Genomic DNA, 17,285 nt, shown 5'->3' on the forward strand with positions numbered 1-17,285 from the left:
TATGCTCTCTCTAGCCCCGAGACTTAGCTATGACATAGTACTTCAAATTCATTTAATCATTGACACTGAATTCTCCTCCCCACCCCTCAACATTTTGGACCTGTTTTCTTCTTAGAGAAAAGTGGAAAATAGTAACACTGAGTTTTTCTCACTTCCTTCTCTTTGATATAGCCTAATTCCTAGACCATACAAACCACTTCTACACACTCATCTGCACTATTTACTGGTCAACAAAACCTTTCTACATGTCAGGACACAGCCACATAAATGAAGCAGCAGAGTGGCACACCCTGACCACAGACTTTTACACAGGAAGAACATTTTTGATGTATCATTTATGGTCTTGGAGCAACAGAAGTTCCCAAACCTATTGGCCTACTACCTTGTTTTCAGAAAAAAAAAGGAAAGAAAAGAAAAAAAGAAAAGGTTACTTAGCACCCCTGGAAATCTATTCTTGGCGGTGGTTGGGGTGGGGGAGGGGGGAGTGCACCTAAGTGAAGGAACAGAAACAAACTGAAATACAACCCCTGCCCCTTGGCATGTCAGAGCCCTCCTGAGTGGGGGTGGAGGGTGGCGAGCCAGTCTCAACCACTTTGGGAGGCACCACTCAGGGGCCATAAGGCCTGTCGTTTGTAAAAGAAGGGCAAGGTGTCCACTTTTGCATTTTCCTGAAAATCAGCCAACTTGGTACTCTTGTTCTCTTTTTGTGAATGAGATTTTGAGTAGGGGGCCTCCATCCTTGCTTCCTTTACTGTCCTTCTGTCTACAAAAGAGTTTGAGAGCCTGAGTACATGGAATCATTGTCTTACTGACAAAACAACAACATGGCATTTGGCACTAACAAGGGAAGGCACAGTCATTCCCCCTTTCTACTCACCCTTTCCAATCATATGGTCTGGAGCCAACATGGCCGACCCGAGTTCGATTCCTCCGCCCCTCTCCGAGAGCCCGGCAAGCTACCGAGAGTTTCTTGCTCACATGGCAGAGCCTGGCAAGCTCCCCGTGACGTATTCGATATGCCAGACACAGTAACAACAAAGTCTCCAATGGAGACGTTACTGGGCCCACTCGAGCAAATCGACGAACAACGGGAGGGCCTTTACCTTTTACCTTTACCTTTACCTTCCAATCAGAGTTGCTGCTGACCCAGTGAACAAGAGCTGGAAATCAGTCCCCTCAAAAATGATCCCCTTAGAAGTGTGGGGTTAAGAGGGGCGAGGGAGGGGTTTGGGGGGTGCACAGGCAGCACCCTTCCTGCCTTCCCCTGGCTTCCTGATTCCTGCCCATCCCCTTAGCTTTGCATCAGGTGAACAGGCAGGATTTCTGGGACAGAGGGAATCTGTGCAGGCCCATGTTGGCTTGCTCTTATACCCTGTCCTCGCGAGGAGGTGATTTCACCTCAGTCTGAATGATTATTAAAGATGAATAACAGAACACTGCTTCTGCTCCATAACAGGAATTTTCTGAACCAACAATTATTCTTTTTGAAAGAGAAGGCTTCAAAGGGAAAAAGATTGAGCTTAATGCAGAGACAGTGAATCTTCAGTCCCTGGGATTCAACACACAGATACGCTCGGTTCAGGTGATTGGAGGCATGTAAGTATGTTATCTACTTGTTTATCCAGATAAAGGGATCATTTTTTGGAATGTGACTTGGGGGAACTAGAGATAGTACAATGGGGATGGTTTTTGCCTTGCACCTGACCCAAGTTTAAACCCCAGGACCGCATATGCCAGGAGTCATCCCTAAGCACATAGCCAGGAGTAAGCCCTGAGAACCCACAGGATGTGGCCCCAAAAAACGAGGGGAGGGAGGGGGAGGGAGGAAAGAGAGGGAAGAGAGGGAGAAAAGGGAGGGAGGAGAGATTTGGTATTTCTCTCCCATATTTCCTTAAATTGACAAGTAACAACACCTTGTTTTCTGTGGATTAATAAGCATACATTTTCAGCATATACTTTTCCCACTGAGAAAAGCTGCATGAGGTATCTTTCATTCCTTCATCCAGATGTTCAGTTTTCTTTAGCTGAGAATTTTGTATCAGAGTCAGAGTTCCTGGGAGAAGGCTTCTCATACCAGGCTGTAGCCCTTATATGGAGTCCTCTTCCTTAGAGAGTCAGGAGGAGCTGGTCTCTCTCAGCCTTCTGAAAAAACCAAACTTTGATTCCGGAGCAAGGGCTGGAGGGGGGGGGGGGCGGGGGGAGGGAGATTTCTCTAGACATCACTGTCAGAGGCTATATAAAATCATTCAGGGTCATCATGGAAGGTCTCTCCTTGAGTATTTAGGAAATAGCACTGTAGCACTGTTCTCCCATTGTTTACTGATTTGCTGGAGCGGGCACCAGTAACTTCTCCATTGTGAGACTTGTTATGGTTTTTGGCATATCGAATATGCCAAAGGTAGCTTGCCAGGCTTTGCCATGTAGGCGGGTTACTCTAGGTAGTTTGCCGGGATCTCTGAGAGGGGCGGAGGAATTAAACCTGGGTTGGCCACATGCAAGGCAAATGCCCTACCAGTTGTGCTATCGCTCCAGCCCAGGAAACAGAATAAGTTGTGAAAATAAGTGTTTTTACGAAAGCATCTTCTTGGGTCAGGGAGATCACCCAAAAGGGCTCATACTGAGTCTGCTGAGCTCTGGGTTTGATCCCCAGCACTGGATGTTCCTCCAAGCACCACCATGTATGGCCCACAAACCTCTCCCCATCCCACACACCAAAAAGTGGCATTTTTCTTGCATTTACAAAGCAATCAGTGTAGTCTTCCTGTTTTCTTCAGACAGTGATAGACTAGACCTATTTAAAAATTGATTACAGAATACAATATTGGTAGAATTTTTAGTAATTTTTAAAAACAGGTTTTATGACTATTTTGTTTTATGATTCAATGATAACGGTTGTGAGTTCAGGAGGAGCAGTGAGGAAGATGCCTTTTTGATGGAACAGACCATTCAGAGGGAAGGTTGGTGGGGTACTTGTGCACCAGACCATGCACCCTGCCCTTGCTCAGCTGTGGGCACTGGCACCCCTGGGAGAAGACCTCAGTAGCTTCAGCAGTTTTCTGGATTGAGAGTAATTACTCCCATTTTAAGCATTTATTGAGTTATTTTTAAAATTTATTTTATTGAATCACCATGAGATAGTTATAAACTTTCATGATTAAGTTTCAATCATACAATGATCAAGCACCAATCCCTCCACCAGTGCACATCTTCCACCACCAATGATCCCATTATCCCTCCCACTACCCCCATCCCATCTCACCCCCTGCCTCTGCGGCAGACACCTTCCTTCTTACTCTCTCCTTTTGAGTGTTATGGTTTGCTATACAGATACTGAGAGGCCATCATGTTTGGTCCATAGTCTACTTTCAGCACGCATCTCCCATTCCGAGCGATCCCTCCAACCAGCATTTACTTGAGTAGTCCCTTCTTCATCCCAACTGCCTTTTCCCCCAGTACATGAGGCTGGCTTCAAAAACCATGGAGCAATCCTCCTGGCCCTTGCTGTTATTTTTATTTAATGCATATGTGGCACTCACCATGTGCTACATGCTAAGAACTTTACATACACAAAATAAAAGATCTACTGTTAAAAATGAAAACGATTTCTGTTAAAAATGAAAATGAATTATGAAAAGCTCCAGGAAGTACCAGGCTTTTCAACTAAAAAGTTCTATTTTGTTCTTTGGTTCCATTGTCTTCCTCCATGTACATTTACAGGAGAAAGCCCATTCTATAGAATTCTATAGAATGAACTATAGTTGGAGGCATGCAAAAGATCAAGGTGAGTGGGGCCTGTGGACAGATGGAAGTTGCCATTCACTGTGGTTGATCTACTCTCTTTCACAGATGGGTCACTTATGAATACGGCAATTACCGAGGTCGGCAGATCCTGCTGTCCCCAGCAGAAGTTCCTAACTGGTACGAATTCAGTGGATGTCGCCAAATAGGGTCTCTACGACCTTTTATTCAGGTACTTTTCTTTGTGCTATTTTAAATAGACCCTTGGATGAATGTTTTTTTTTTCTCAGCGCAAATATGATTTGGCTTTTTTGGCTAAATTTTTCCCCTCCAATCTTATTTTTATAAAGTTGTTCACAATAATGTATTACATTCAGTATTTCAACACCAATCCCGTTACCATGCCTTCCCACCACCATTATTTCAAATTTTCTCACCACAACCCAAGCCTGCCCCCAAAGCAATCCTAAATAATTTATTTTGTATGACTTGTTATGAATAATGTGTAAAAAAATGATCCCCAAAATTTTCTTATAGGAAAATGTGTGAAGATTGTTGTATCTCACCCTGGAGCCATTAAGCCCTTGTATCAGAGAATACTAACATGTTGTTACATGTTGAGCATTGTGTGCTAATATTTATTTTTTTTCTGGATCGAGATCAATCCCCTTCTTCCTTAACCCCATCAAAGGTGGTATGCTACTCTTGATACATCAGTGGAGTAGAGTATGAAATCTCACTCCAGGGATTCTAAAATTTTAACTGGGGTGATACAACTGGAAATGACTTTGGGATCCGGAAACATCTCTGCAGTTTGTGGCTCTCTTCCAAGATTTATTTGTGAGTCTTTGGATCATGGCCATTAATGAGCTTATATGGAGCCAGAGGCAGTTTGTGGGCCTGACCGCCAGGTTCCAGAAAAGACAGGGAAATGGGGGGAGGTCACCTATTTCCAACTCTTTGAGTCTGGAAATTTCCTTCACAAAAGCGTGGCTCAATTTTAAGTTTGGAAGTCACTGCGTTCCCCTGGCCTCCATGTCTCTAGCCCTCAGATCTGCCTACGGCTGCTGTTTTTAGAACATCCCCGGTCACAGGGCCCACATGGCCTTAGCAGGCTCTGCTCTGGGGGGTATCTTTGGAATTTTTCCAATTCTTCTCTTTGGGAAACCCCCACCACCTTTGTGATTTTTGTAGGTACTTAATTACCCCTCCCGTTGATCGTCGATTTGCTCGAGCGGGCCCAGTAACGTCTCCATTGGAGACTTTGTTGTTACTGTGTCTGGCATATCGAATACTCTCGGTAGCTTGCCGGGCTCTCTCTGGCCTCACCTTTAGATCCTGCCCCTGATGTTTGTTCAGTGCTTCTTCTACTAGCACAAAGGATACAATGACTGATGATCACTGTGATTTTTATCTCCTAGAAACGAATTTATTTTCGACTGCGAAACAAAGCCACGGGGCTGTTCATGTCCACCAATGGAAACTTAGAGGACCTGAAGCTTCTCCGGATACAGGTCATGGAGGATGTCGGTGCTGATGATCAGATATGGATTTATCAGGAAGGATGCATCAAGTGCAGGGTGAGTCTTCGGGATTAGACAAGGGTCTGTAATCGCCTCATCAGGCAGGCGCTGTTTTGCAGGCGGCACCATCAGGAGTAGCTTGGAAGACTTTTCATGAAAGTAGTTCTTGGCTCAAAGAGAGGCGGGCGGGCAGCTTCACCCAGGAGCTCCATTGGCACTAGGCAAAGACTGGATGTGTCTGTTCCTCACCCCTCTCCTGAAGCTGCCTGTTAGAGAAATAAGCTAGAGCCTCTGCTCTGTTGGTGCCGCTCACTCTAGCTGTGTTGCCGTGTGGGGTGCCCCTCAGCCAAGGAAGGAAGGTGAAGGGCTAGGAATCATGAACATACTCAGACTGTCTCCTCCTGGTCCCGCGTTCCACAATGGAAGATGATCCCTCTCCCACCTCTCCCACCATTCAGCCAGGAAACACTGAATGTTGTCAGGTTTTATGAGAGAAGTCCATGCTTCTATTATGGTTATTCTTTTGAAGCTCCTTGATTTTATGGGCTTGACTGCCCTCCTTTCCCTCCCTTTTTTCACTGGGTGCCCATGAGTCAGCAGAAGGTAGAAGGCCCGTACCCAGGACTAAGCATGGCCTGTGAGTGAGCTGTTCTGTGCTGGAGGGAGTTACTCTCCGTGCCCAGAGGTTCTCTGAGAGGCCAGCGTTGAAACAGTGCCTTTCAGCAGTTTGGTTTTACACACACACACACACACACACACACACACACACACACACACACACGCGCGCGCGCGCGCGCGCGCGCGCGCACACACACGTCCAAGTTTCTATGTGGGAGCCACACCTGGTGGTGCTCAGAGCATGTGTTGCCTGGGACTGCAACCCAGGGGGCAAGACACGAGCAGCTCTACCTGGGCACATCCCTGCCTCCACGAACATTTTCTGTAATGAATATGTGCTCACGTGTCCTGAAAACCCTGATTACATTGTTGGCATGTTAAGGGTTGATTTACTGCCATAAAATGTGCATTGAAAACACACTGTACCGCATTTGTTTTCTTTCTCTGTAGCTGGGTAGTGCACTTTTGGGGACACATATTAGGAACTGAAAAGGAGGAATCAATGAGTCCAGTGATTTTCAGCGTTCAGAATTAGAGTTGCGCTCATATTGTGGGAGGGTGGGTTGAGCAGAGGGGGCAATTACAGGGATGCAACTATAGGCCCAGCCTCAGGTTAGGTCCTTTCTGAAAGGGAAAAGGTCGTTTTAGTGAATCAAGGTAGTTTTTCCCCTCTGTTTGGTTTTGGATTTTTTTTTCTTTTGGTTTTAGAGCCACACCCAGTGGTACTCAGGGCTTATTCCTGGCTCTGCACTCAGGAATTACTCCTGGTGGTTCTAGGAGGGGACTGGGGATTGAACTTTTGTCAGCTGCATGCAAGGCTGGCACCCTACCCGCTGTGCTATTACTCTGGCCCCATGGAGGGCATTTTTTGTACCTACCAGTAAGACAAAGAAGAGTCTTTGAAGCAAAATTTACTTTTGAGGGACAGTAATTGAGAAAGCTCCATCACGCAAGTCCTCTGAAATAAAGGGTGTAGGTGTTATTGTTTGAGTGCAGCTATCTTAGTTGGATGCTAAAACCCCTCGTGTGTGGTACGTGAAGCTAGAAAAGATCAGGGAATCGGTTACAGTAGTCCCTGCCTGTGTCTCCAGCACTAAGGTGGCTCATCTCTCCCACTGAGCAGATAGCAGAAGACTGCTGCCTGACGATCGTGGGGAGCCTCGTCACCTCAGGCTCGAAGCTGGGCCTGGCCCTCGACCAGAACGCCGAGAGTCAGTTTTGGAGTATGAAGTCAGATGGCAGAATCTATAGCAAGATGAAGCCCAATCTAGTTTTAGATATCAAAGGTAAGAGTCATTTGCTTTATATTTTACCTTTCATTGGTTAGCCAGAAATTGATCTCTAATTTTTGCATGCACAGTTACGATAAGTGAGCCTTCCCGCGTTTCAGGCTGGCCTCTGTGCTAAACACCTTATGTCCCATAGCCCAGGTGGACTTCACAGACACTTCTAGAGGATAGTATTCTCCCTTCCTACCCTGCCCCCTTTTACAGCTCTAAAGACTGAGGCCAATCATTTGCCACATGCTTAAGTGCCAACTTCAAACCATTTCAAATGTTTAACCATTGTCAAAGCCTGTATGATCTTCTACAGGAGAGCTGCTTGTCATGTATATGCACATAGCCTCTGAAAGGATCTCAGATCTTAAAACACACAGCCAAGAGAAATTCCAAGTGAACATTGTTCAGAGAAGTCAATTCAGGGAAAATTAATCCAGTGTGTGAGGAGGAATGAATTTAGGTCAATAGTTCCCAAACTTTATCTGCATCAGAACCGAGAACCGGGGGGGGGGGGGGGGGGGGAGGAAGGCTTACTGAAAGTTTTCTGGGACCTTCCACACATTTCTCTGATTAAGTAGGTATGAAGTGGGACCTGGGAATCTTCATTTATAACAAGTTCCCACTTGGTGCTCATGCTTCTGATCTATAGACTATAGTTGTTGGAAAAACTATTAAAACTTAAAAAATGGGCTGGAGTGATAGTACAGTGGTTAGGGTGTTTGCCTTGCAGGTGGCCGACCCAGGTTTGATTCCCAGCATCCCATAGGGTTCCCTAAGCACCACTAGGAGTAATTCCTGAATGCAGAGCCAGGAGTAACCCCTGAGCATTGTTGGGTATGACCCAAAAAGCAAAATAAAAAAATAGAATTAAAAAACAAGGGAGAGAAGCCAGTCAGTGGTCGGGAGTGTACATGCTTTGCATGTAGGAGTCCTGGGCTCAGTCCCAGCACCACATGATCCCCCAAGTACTGCTGAGTGTGATCCAAAATACAGAATAAGACAAAAGGTAATAAATCTCACTCGACCTAGATGTTGGAACTCAGTAAACTCTTGTTCTTGTCAAGAAACAAATGAAGATTTTTTTCAACTTATGACATAATTTTGCTTTAGATTATTGGTAGAAACTTTTCTCTTTCCTACCATGAAAGCAAGCATAATTATTTTGATAAATCTGGTGAGCTAATATTACTAGCCATACATGTTCTATTTTAAATCATTGCTAGAAAGTTGACTCAACATTTAATCAATGCTTTTGGCTAAAGCTATTTTCAGAAATTAAGGTGTAGGGGTCAAGGAACAGCTGCAGCCTGGTTTTAAAACACTGTTTCTCAATAATAGCAAACAAGCCTGAGCATTTCCATGGAGCTTTGATGACAGCAGGGGGAGGGAACTGGCTCTGAGGCTTCTCGGTGATTCTGGGTACAGAGTGGCGAACCCCACTTAGCAATGAGATTAATGAACATTTGTAGAGAACCCAAGGAACTGAAAAGGTGTTCAGGGGCGAACTGAAGAAGTTTTGGGGGGGCAAAGAGCACTATAAATTTAGGGAGCACAGATAAACATGTAACTCCAAGCAGAATGGGGACCAGAAATGGTAGGAAATGTCAGTGGGGTCCGTGGATAGAAGGAAATAAATGCAGCATCCAAAAATGAAGAGCGACAGAAGGCTTCCTCCTTCATATTATATCTGGTATACTTATTCTGATAAAAGATTTGCCAGAATGTAGACAGGTAAAAATACCCATTTTACAGACATCAGCTTGAGGTCAAACTGGTTAAGAATCATTAACCTTGATTAGTATTTTTCAGATTTTTTATGTGTGATTTTTGGATCATACGCAGTGGTGCTTAGGGGGTGGGGGGAGTCATACAGTGCCAGGGATTCAACCGGGCATCTAGCATGCAAAGCACGTGTGCCCGTCCATTGAGCTGTTTCCCCATCCTTTATGAATTTGATCTCAGCCTGCCCCACCTGGAGAGGCTAGCCTTTCAATTTTCTAGAAAAGCTTAAAAAGTGACAAAGTTGGAAATATTCTGGATTTGGGGGAAAACATGAATGTTTCTTACAACGTTGATTGGCTTGTGTGTAGGATGAAAGCCACTGTGGGAGCATCTCTGCCTTCCTATAGCTTTTATTTGCTGGTATTCACTCTGACAAGGCTCCGCGCCAGCTGTTAGGTGCCACAATTGGAGGAGTACCTTAAATGCTTAGTCTCATGTATGTGTACATTTAGAACGAGAGCGGAATGTAAACGTCTCAGAATGTGGTAGAATGATGCCATCTTGTGGACATGGAGATTAAGGCCATACACCTCACATAACCTACAAGGGAAATATAGACACATGGTCCCTGTAGCCCTTAATAAACTCTGATTTTTATTAGCTGCCTCATCAAACCGTTTGTTATATGCTAGTATCTCTTTAAGATTTATTAGACCCTGTGCCTTCTCAGTATTTGGGAGATGAGTTTTTTTGGGGTGGACGTTCCTGCATTATCCCAGACCTCCATGGCAGCGGTGGAAGCTGATTCACGCTCACTTTGGAAACACCAGCAGTCTAGCACGGGGCTGGTGGGCTCAGAGGGCTTGTGCACATGCTCTGCGTGCAGGAGGCCGGGTTCAATCCCTAACGTTCTCCTTGAGTATCTCTGCCTGTGGTCCCCAATCCCCCTGGAAAAAATACATTTTAATTCTTCTCAAAGGCAGATCGTTTAACAACTTTTAGGCTTCCCAATCAGAATGATAATAACCTACAAGAAGCACACCAAATTACTCCCATCTTGAAAGAACAAAGAAGGGTCTTGAGTAACAAAGGAAGACCTGTGGCTGAAAGAGAGGGTTCAGGGAATCCCAGTGAGTGCAGTGTGGTGACCCTGAGGAAGGGACAGCGGGTCTGCTGCTGGTGACACAGTCCCCTTTCATCGAAGACTTATGCACAGTGGTCTCATGCAGCCACCTCTGACTGGTCAGCCGGTTCCATGCAAAACCCATTTCCGCACACACCCATTCCACCCCGCTCAGGCCACCTGCTCTCCTCCTGGGACTTCGGACAGCATATTCCGTCTAATTTGGCATACCTGCGTGCAGAGGAAGGAGCCCCAGGATGCAGCTCACACGTGTGTGTGTGTGTGTGTGTGTGTGTGTGTGTGTGTGTGTGTAAGGAGGGGGGGTAATTTGAAGGGATTTTTACAGGGATTTTAGGCAGCATATCTTGTCTAGCTTGGCATACCTGTGCAGGGAAAGGAGCCCCAGGACACTGTGTGTGTATGTGTGTGTATAAGGGGGACAAGCTAAAGGGATTTTTCACTGGGACTTTAGGCAGCATATCTTGTCTAGCTTGGCATACCCGTGCAGGGAAAGGAGCCCCAAGACACTGTGTTTGTGTGTGTGTGTTCATGAGGTACATAGCCCAGCTTGCTGCTTCCAGTTATTCTGGTTATCTGGGTCCGCCCTCCCTCCACCCACACAGGCTTCCTCTGATCACTTTTCTTTCAGGGGGAACACAGTACGATCAGAGTCACATCATCCTCAACACAGTCAACCATGAGAAGGTCACTCAAATGTGGGAAGCCATCGTTCTATAGGCCGGAAGGAGGACGCAGGAGGAGTACTTCTGGCGGTGCTTCTGGACAGCTTAAAGTACAAAAGGACAGCGAGAAGGAGAGCCCGGGGAATGTGATCTCCTGCCTCCGTGGCTCTGGTTTCACTCAGCGACCACAGTGCTGCCACCCGGACCGGCACTGTGTCCTGCCAAAGACTCTCACCACTGCCCATCGTTTGTTTGTCCTTCTTTCACTACTTGCCTTTCATTTCCTTTCAGTAGCTGCTTAAGGAGGATGCCTAATTAGGACTTTGGATGTTGTAAAAATAACATTCTACCAAGGCTTTATAAGATTATGTACATTTAGAAAATTATGTTTAAAGGGAGTGAGAGGAGAGAAAGAGGAAGAAATCTACCAGCTTTATGGACCAACAGATCCCGCTAGCTGGTAAACTAGAGAAGACTGTTCAGCATTGAGAAGAAATAACTGACTGGGTCTAATTTTGATCCTTGGCTGGCCTTAAGTTTTCTGGAACTGCACTGTGTAGGTAGGTAGGGAAAGCCTTATACTGAGACATATTTTAAGGAACAAATGAAATGTCACTTTCTTTCCGTTAATATTACAATATTAGCAAGTCTGAAAGATTTCATGCTCATGTCTGCTAACCTCTGTCAGAAGGATCTGGATTCTTTTCACTCCCCTGTGGGCTGCCCTGAGATGTTATGCATGTTCAACCCTTTTCTTGTGGAGATTCTGGATCAGTATTAACCGGACCTCACTGGTTAGTCCAGCCTGGCTCACCTCAGCTCTGGAGCAGTGGGTACGCCGTCCTTCGTCCTTGACAGACTCAGGTCTTTCAGCCCAATTTCCTCCTGTCCTGTCCCGCTCCCTCAGTACAAGGCCTGCAGGAGCTGCCTTGTATGGGATGGTCAGTCCCTGCCTGCTGGCAGGACGACTTCAGGCCTCGGGGCAGAGCACCCTGTGCTCACTCCAGAGCAACACCAGCAGTGATCTCCAAGAAATGAAGAAAGGAAGCTGTAGGGGATGCCTGTTGGTCAGCTGGAAAGTGTGGAACAAGCGTTACATGGAACACGGATTCTGTTTGGCTGCTGATAGCACACCGGTACTGTCTACCTGTATTCAAGCGAGCAGTTTGGATTTTGTGTACACTCTTTCCCTTTTTGTCTTCATTTTGTTGTCCTAGCCACTGAATACTGAATGCTCTTTCACAGGAAGAACAAATCACGTTTCCCTATCATCTGTCCCAAAATGTGTTGCTGATTCTACACGTTGTCTCTGCATTCTGGTCAGCAGTTATGGTCACTGGAGTTGTTTCTTTCCTTTTGAAGTAACATTTGCACATGTACAACACAGCCCACAGGCCTGCCTTTTCCTTAGATGTATAGCTCTGATCGTAGGCCTCTGTGTGTATTATCACAGTGGGAAGACATTTTACAATAGTCTGTGTTAAATTTTTCTCTTTAATAAACTTGTTTCTGGTTTAACCGTGTTGATGAAATCTGATCCAAGTCCATTCAGTAGCTCTCATAACCTTTCAAAGAGGGTCAGCTGGAAGATTAGGAACAACTGTTTCTAATCAGGAGGAGGAAGTGGGTTTTTGAGGAGAGTGGGCTCACCCCTTTCCAGATGCCTGGGGACAGGTATGCTTCTCTTTTGGCAGTGTGGCCCAGAAGCTAAGCGAAAACTGCACCCCTCATCCCAAGCAATCCCACCAAAGGGAGATAAAAGGGTTGAAGTTGCTCAGAGGGCAGGCAAAAGTGGCTAGAAAAAAAATTAATTTCTTTTGAGATAAACTTTTGTTAGCCAGCTCAGTAATCCTGAAGCAAGGCGGTCAGCCAGTGCACCACCAGGGGTGAACAGGAAGAAACCAAGTAGAAAGTGACTCATAATAGTTCTCTAGCAAAATCCTAAGTTGAGTGTCTGAGGCTTGATGATGAGGTTGGGTACCAAGGAGACACAGCCCGTCAACGACTAAGCCCACAGTGGCAACAGGGGCTGCCATGGCCTGAACAGCATGGGATACCCAGGTGCAGACAGTGACAGTTACAAACGGGAAAATTCTGACTAATCCAGTAACTGGGGCCTTTGTCATTGCTGTGCACAAGCCTTCTGAGAATCATGTTTTAGTAGTTGAAAAGGGCCAGACCTTATGCAAAGTGTTCAATTTTTTTCCCCAAGTTTAAAATTTCACATTAGGAACTGGAGAGGTAGTACAGCAGGTAGGGTACTTGCCATGCAAACAGCCAACCTAGGTTTGATCCCAGATCCCCCAACCACTGAAGAGAGTAATTCCTGAGTGCAGAGGCAGGAGTTACCTGAGCTCCATGGGTGTGGCCACCCCCCACTCCCCCCCCCCAAAAAAAATTAAATTTTGCATTAAATTTGGTTACTAAGAGTTAAAAAACAAACAGGGGGCCGAGGCAATAGTACAGAGGATAGGGCATTTGTCTTGCACGCAGCTGACCCGAGTTCAATCCCTGGCATCCTATATGATCCCCCAAGCACCGACAGGAGTAATTCCTGAGTGCAGAGCCAGGAGTAACCCCTGAGCATCACTGGGTGTGACCCAAAAAAGCAAAGAACAACAAACAGGTTACCATATTTGTATCCATTCCCTTTAGAGATTCAGAGCTTGGCAGGCTCTTGGGACCACATTAGAGCAGGGGAAAACCAAACTTCAAACAGCCAGTTAGGATACCCTAGAAGGAAATAGCTGTGAGTGATTGCCATGCTGTCGTCCTCTGCTGGCCCAAAGTTTCCTTCTCATACATTAAGAATAAATGGGGCTGGAGCGATAGCACAGTGGGTACGGCGTTTGCCTTGCAAGCGGCCGACCCGGGTTCAATTCCCAGCATCCCATATGGTCCCTTGAGCACTGCCAGGAGTAATTCCTGAGTGAAGAGCCAGGAGTAACTCCTGTGCATCATCGGGTGTGACCCCCCCCCCCAAAAAAAAGAGTTTGAGCTACCTGAAAAGAAGCCATGGCCACTGTCCAACAAGGTATGAAAGAAGAGCTTCAAAGATGGGAGATGCAATTCTTCTTGACTTTATGCACTCGCTCAAGTGCAGCTAGTTGGGATGATTGTGTTGTCTCTCGTTCCTGTGTCCCCCCCACCATCCTGGTGGCCAGCGGGAATGAAGCAGCTCACTGGGCAGGGCCCAAGGAAGTGCCGGGGTGGCCTGTGGCCATGTGACCCCCTCTGCCCCATTCGAAAGATAGGAGGTGACTGGCAAAAAACTCATTTGTTTACATTTATATGGTCATTTACGGGCTAATCCGGAAAGGGCGAGCCCAGGTAAGAAGTCTGCATCTACAAGGTACTCGCCAACCATCTAGCGTTTATTCATACGACATTAATCACCGTCTTCCCGCGCGCGTGGCCTCTCTCCACCTTCAGGAAGGCTTCTGGAACTTGAGAAAAAGGAAAGGTTTTCTCGATAACCGGCTGGATCTGGAAAAGATGAGAGGAGACAGACAGGTGGTGAAGAGAACCCGCCTCTGACAGGGCTGAGAACCCCCTTGCCTGGTTCCATCACAGCGTTCCTCGGGATCCCTTGCTCTCCCGCGCCAGGCCAGGGGCTTGCCTCTAACATGCCCCGTGCACCTCCAAGTCAGCAGCCCACTCAGTCCCATTCAGTCTTTCCTCTGCCTCAAGCTGGTTGTGGCACGTCCTGTTTCATAACCCTTCAGTAGCTCCCAAAGCAGCCTTCAGAGGCCACCCCCAGCCCTCTCACAGCCCCTCTGAGTGGGCTTTGCTGGAACAGCCTCCCTGACGCTGTGGGAATCTGATGTGTCCGTGCCTTGCCTCAAATTTCTACTGACCTCTGCCTGGGTACTCTCTCTTGCCACTGCTCTCAGCAACTCTCCCTCACAGACAGACGCCTGTTCTGGCCAAGCACAAATCTAGCCGGATAATACAGCAAATGCCAAGAGTGGCTGTGCCAGGATTCCAGCTACTCCACAGCCCGCGCACAGCATCTGAACTATTTACGATGGTCAGAGAGAAAGTTCTGGAGCTCAGACGCTTGCCTTCCCAGTGGCTAACCAGGGTTCAATCCTCCGTGGACACTGGAGCATCAACAGGTGTAGCAGCCCTTTCACATGCCCACCCTGCCCAGGTGTTCCACCAAACAAGCAGAACATCTGTGGTGGAGAATGGGCCTCCTCTTCTCCAAGCCACACAGTGCAGGGCTCAGCACCCGGCCCAGAGCAAGAGCTGCACAGATGTTCGGAGGTTTTCTCAACCGCTAAGGTAAGTGGGAGGCAACTGGCTGCTGTGGGCTCCTTGAGCTTCTTCAGCCCTAGGAGGTTCTGCTGAGCAGCAGCAGCTGGCTAGAACCCTCGAGACCCAAGGTACGCAGCTCATACATGAATGCACCACGTTTTTTGACTGCACCACCAGAACCAGGACCCTCAGCAACCTTTGTTGAAAATGAAATCCTGTTACTGGTGCCCTCTCGGTGTGAAAACCACCCCCCACGGAACTCTTCTTTTTCAAATCATCAGGGAAATGTCAATCACTGCCAGCTGCATCTTAGTGGTCTGTCTCCCAGAGGTCTGCTGTCAGGAGGCAGCAGGTGCAGATGGCTTATGACCCAGTTCCTTTACAAGAGAAGTCCTTTTGTAGCACTTAGATGCCCCTGCTATTCCTTCCTTCGGAGTGAATTCCATAGCCCACACAACAGAAAATTACCTGACTCTAACAGTCCCCTTCTATTCTGGGTTCACAAGTTCCGGTGGGCTCTTAATAAAAATTAACAGCTTAGGCTGGAGACCATGGTTCACAGGCAGGGCATCAGCCTTGCACACACAGTTGACCCGACTTTGATCCCCAGCACCTGATACGGTGCCCTGAGCCTCACCAGGAGTGATCCCTGAGCTCAGAGCCAGGAGTAAGCCCTGAAAATCGCCGGGTGTGACCCAAACCCTCCATCTCTCCCCATTCCACCTCCCAAAACAGTTAACAGCCTGCATGGATTGTTCTTGGTTAGGTGCTAGAGAGTGTTCTCTCTCTGTTATCTTGTTTGATCCCTATAAACCACGTTACCAGGCAGCTGCTATTATCCCCATTTTACAGATACAGGAATGAAGGCGTTGGGCTAGGGAGACAGCTCACTGAGCACCTGTTGTGGATTTGATTCCTGGCCCTGCATGGTCCCGCAAGCACTGAACACACAGGGGTTGGGAGTAGCTTCTGAGCACTGTTGGGTATGGCCCTCTCAAAACTCATGAGAAAGAAATGAAGGCTGCCCAGGGATGCATGGGTGCTGAGCGACTAGGCTGGGTTCTCTCTCTGTGCACTGATCTGCTGCTCCCGAAAATCTTCAGGGGAGGGCAAGCCTTATCATAGCTCCTGTTTTTCCTGGCCTGCCCCATGCTAAGCAGTCATGCCAACCAGGGACCCAGCCTCCAGAGACTGTGGCCGCTGTGGGACAGAGGCTTTCCTTCGCTGGCATTCCTCCATCTACCCCTAGATACCTGAATTCAATAAACCATGGGACTTCCCAGTAAGCTCAGCGAAACTGCTGTCTTCCGCAACGCAGCTGCGCCTGTGCATGGGGTCGAGCCGGCTGGTGGAAGAGACCACCTTGCCTTTCCCACTAAAAGACCAGAATGCATTAAAGTGGCTTCCTGTACCACAGAGCCCGCTCCTTCCCTCCAGGCCTGGAGGCACTGGCCGTGTGCAGAGCACCTGGCTCTCCTTTCAGTGCCAAGGAAGGCCTCGCTGGCAGGACTCAGGTGCAGACGATGAGTTTTAAGTGGACAATCCTGCCTGAGTACCGAAAAGTACTGAGAAATACTAGAAGAGGAATTTTGTAGGCAAATTTCTTCTTCTTTTTTTTTTTCTTTTTGGGTCATACCCAGCGATGCTCAGGCATTACTACTGGCTCTGCACTCAGGAATTACTACTGATGGTGCTTGGGGGACCATATGGGATGCCAGAGATTGAATTTGGGTCAGATGTATGCAAGGCAAATGCCCTGCCGGCTGTACTGTCACTCCGGCCACTAGGCAAATTTCTTTTTAAAACACTACTAATTCCCTTTCTTTCTTTCTTTCTTTCTTTCTTTCTTTCTTTCTTTTTTTTGTGGTGCTCAGGGCTTAGTCCTGGTTCTGTACTCAGGGATCACTCCTGGCTGTGCTTCGGGGAACATATGTGGTGCCAGGGACCAAAGCCAGGTCAGATATGTGCAAGGCAAGTGCCTTACTTGCTGTATTCTCTCTGACCCCTCCATTAATTTTTTAAAATTTTTATTTGTTTATATTTTTGGTCATAACCAGTAGTGCTCAGGGGCTACTCCTGGCACAGTGCTTGGTGCCCACTCCTGTGTTTAGGGGACTACGTGGCACAGAGGGTCAAACCCATGCCCCCTGCATGCAGCTCATGGCTCAACCTGTTGAGCTCCCTCCCCAGCTTACCATCTCTATTTGCAGAGAGCAAAAGATGGTGAAAGAAACTGTCCTAGTGGCCAAAGACCTGGGACCTACCTGGCTACATGACCCTGAACTTGTCCTTGAATCTCTTAGGGTTAGACTTAGGATTTTCAAATGTGACACAGTGG

The 17,285-nt window shown here is 47.2% G+C and overlaps 2 protein-coding genes across 4 annotated transcripts in view; one reads left to right on the forward strand and one right to left on the reverse strand.

The window, feature by feature from the left end:
* CRYBG1 (crystallin beta-gamma domain containing 1) overlaps window positions 1-17,285 on the forward strand; it is a 65,541-nt gene that overhangs the window by 45,269 nt on the left and 2,987 nt on the right. For 2 of the 3 annotated variants that reach the window (XM_056125077.1, XM_056125079.1), the window contains exons 16-20: window positions 1,457-1,596; window positions 3,847-3,970; window positions 5,160-5,318; window positions 7,003-7,165; window positions 10,654-12,210. In XM_056125077.1, coding sequence (XP_055981052.1) covers window positions 1,457-1,596; window positions 3,847-3,970; window positions 5,160-5,318; window positions 7,003-7,165; window positions 10,654-10,742 — 675 coding nt within the window. In that variant the 3' untranslated portion in view covers window positions 10,743-12,210. Of the gene's footprint in view, window positions 1-1,456; window positions 1,597-3,846; window positions 3,971-5,159; window positions 5,319-7,002; window positions 7,166-10,653; window positions 12,211-17,285 lie in introns of those variants that run through there. The other variant, XM_056125078.1, reaches the window with a different exon arrangement.
* Window positions 13,974-17,285, reverse strand: part of RTN4IP1 (reticulon 4 interacting protein 1) — a 40,064-nt gene continuing 36,752 nt past the window's right edge. Inside the window, exon 9 of the mRNA XM_056125081.1 lies at window positions 13,974-14,173. Within this exon, the coding sequence (XP_055981056.1) occupies window positions 14,066-14,173 (108 nt within the window). The 3' untranslated portion in view covers window positions 13,974-14,065. The remainder of the gene's footprint in view (window positions 14,174-17,285) is intronic.

Source organism: Sorex fumeus, unplaced genomic scaffold (genome assembly GCF_029834395.1).
Source record: "Sorex fumeus unplaced genomic scaffold, SorFum_2.1 ptg000054l, whole genome shotgun sequence".
Lineage (NCBI taxonomy): Eukaryota > Metazoa > Chordata > Mammalia > Eulipotyphla > Soricidae > Sorex > Sorex fumeus.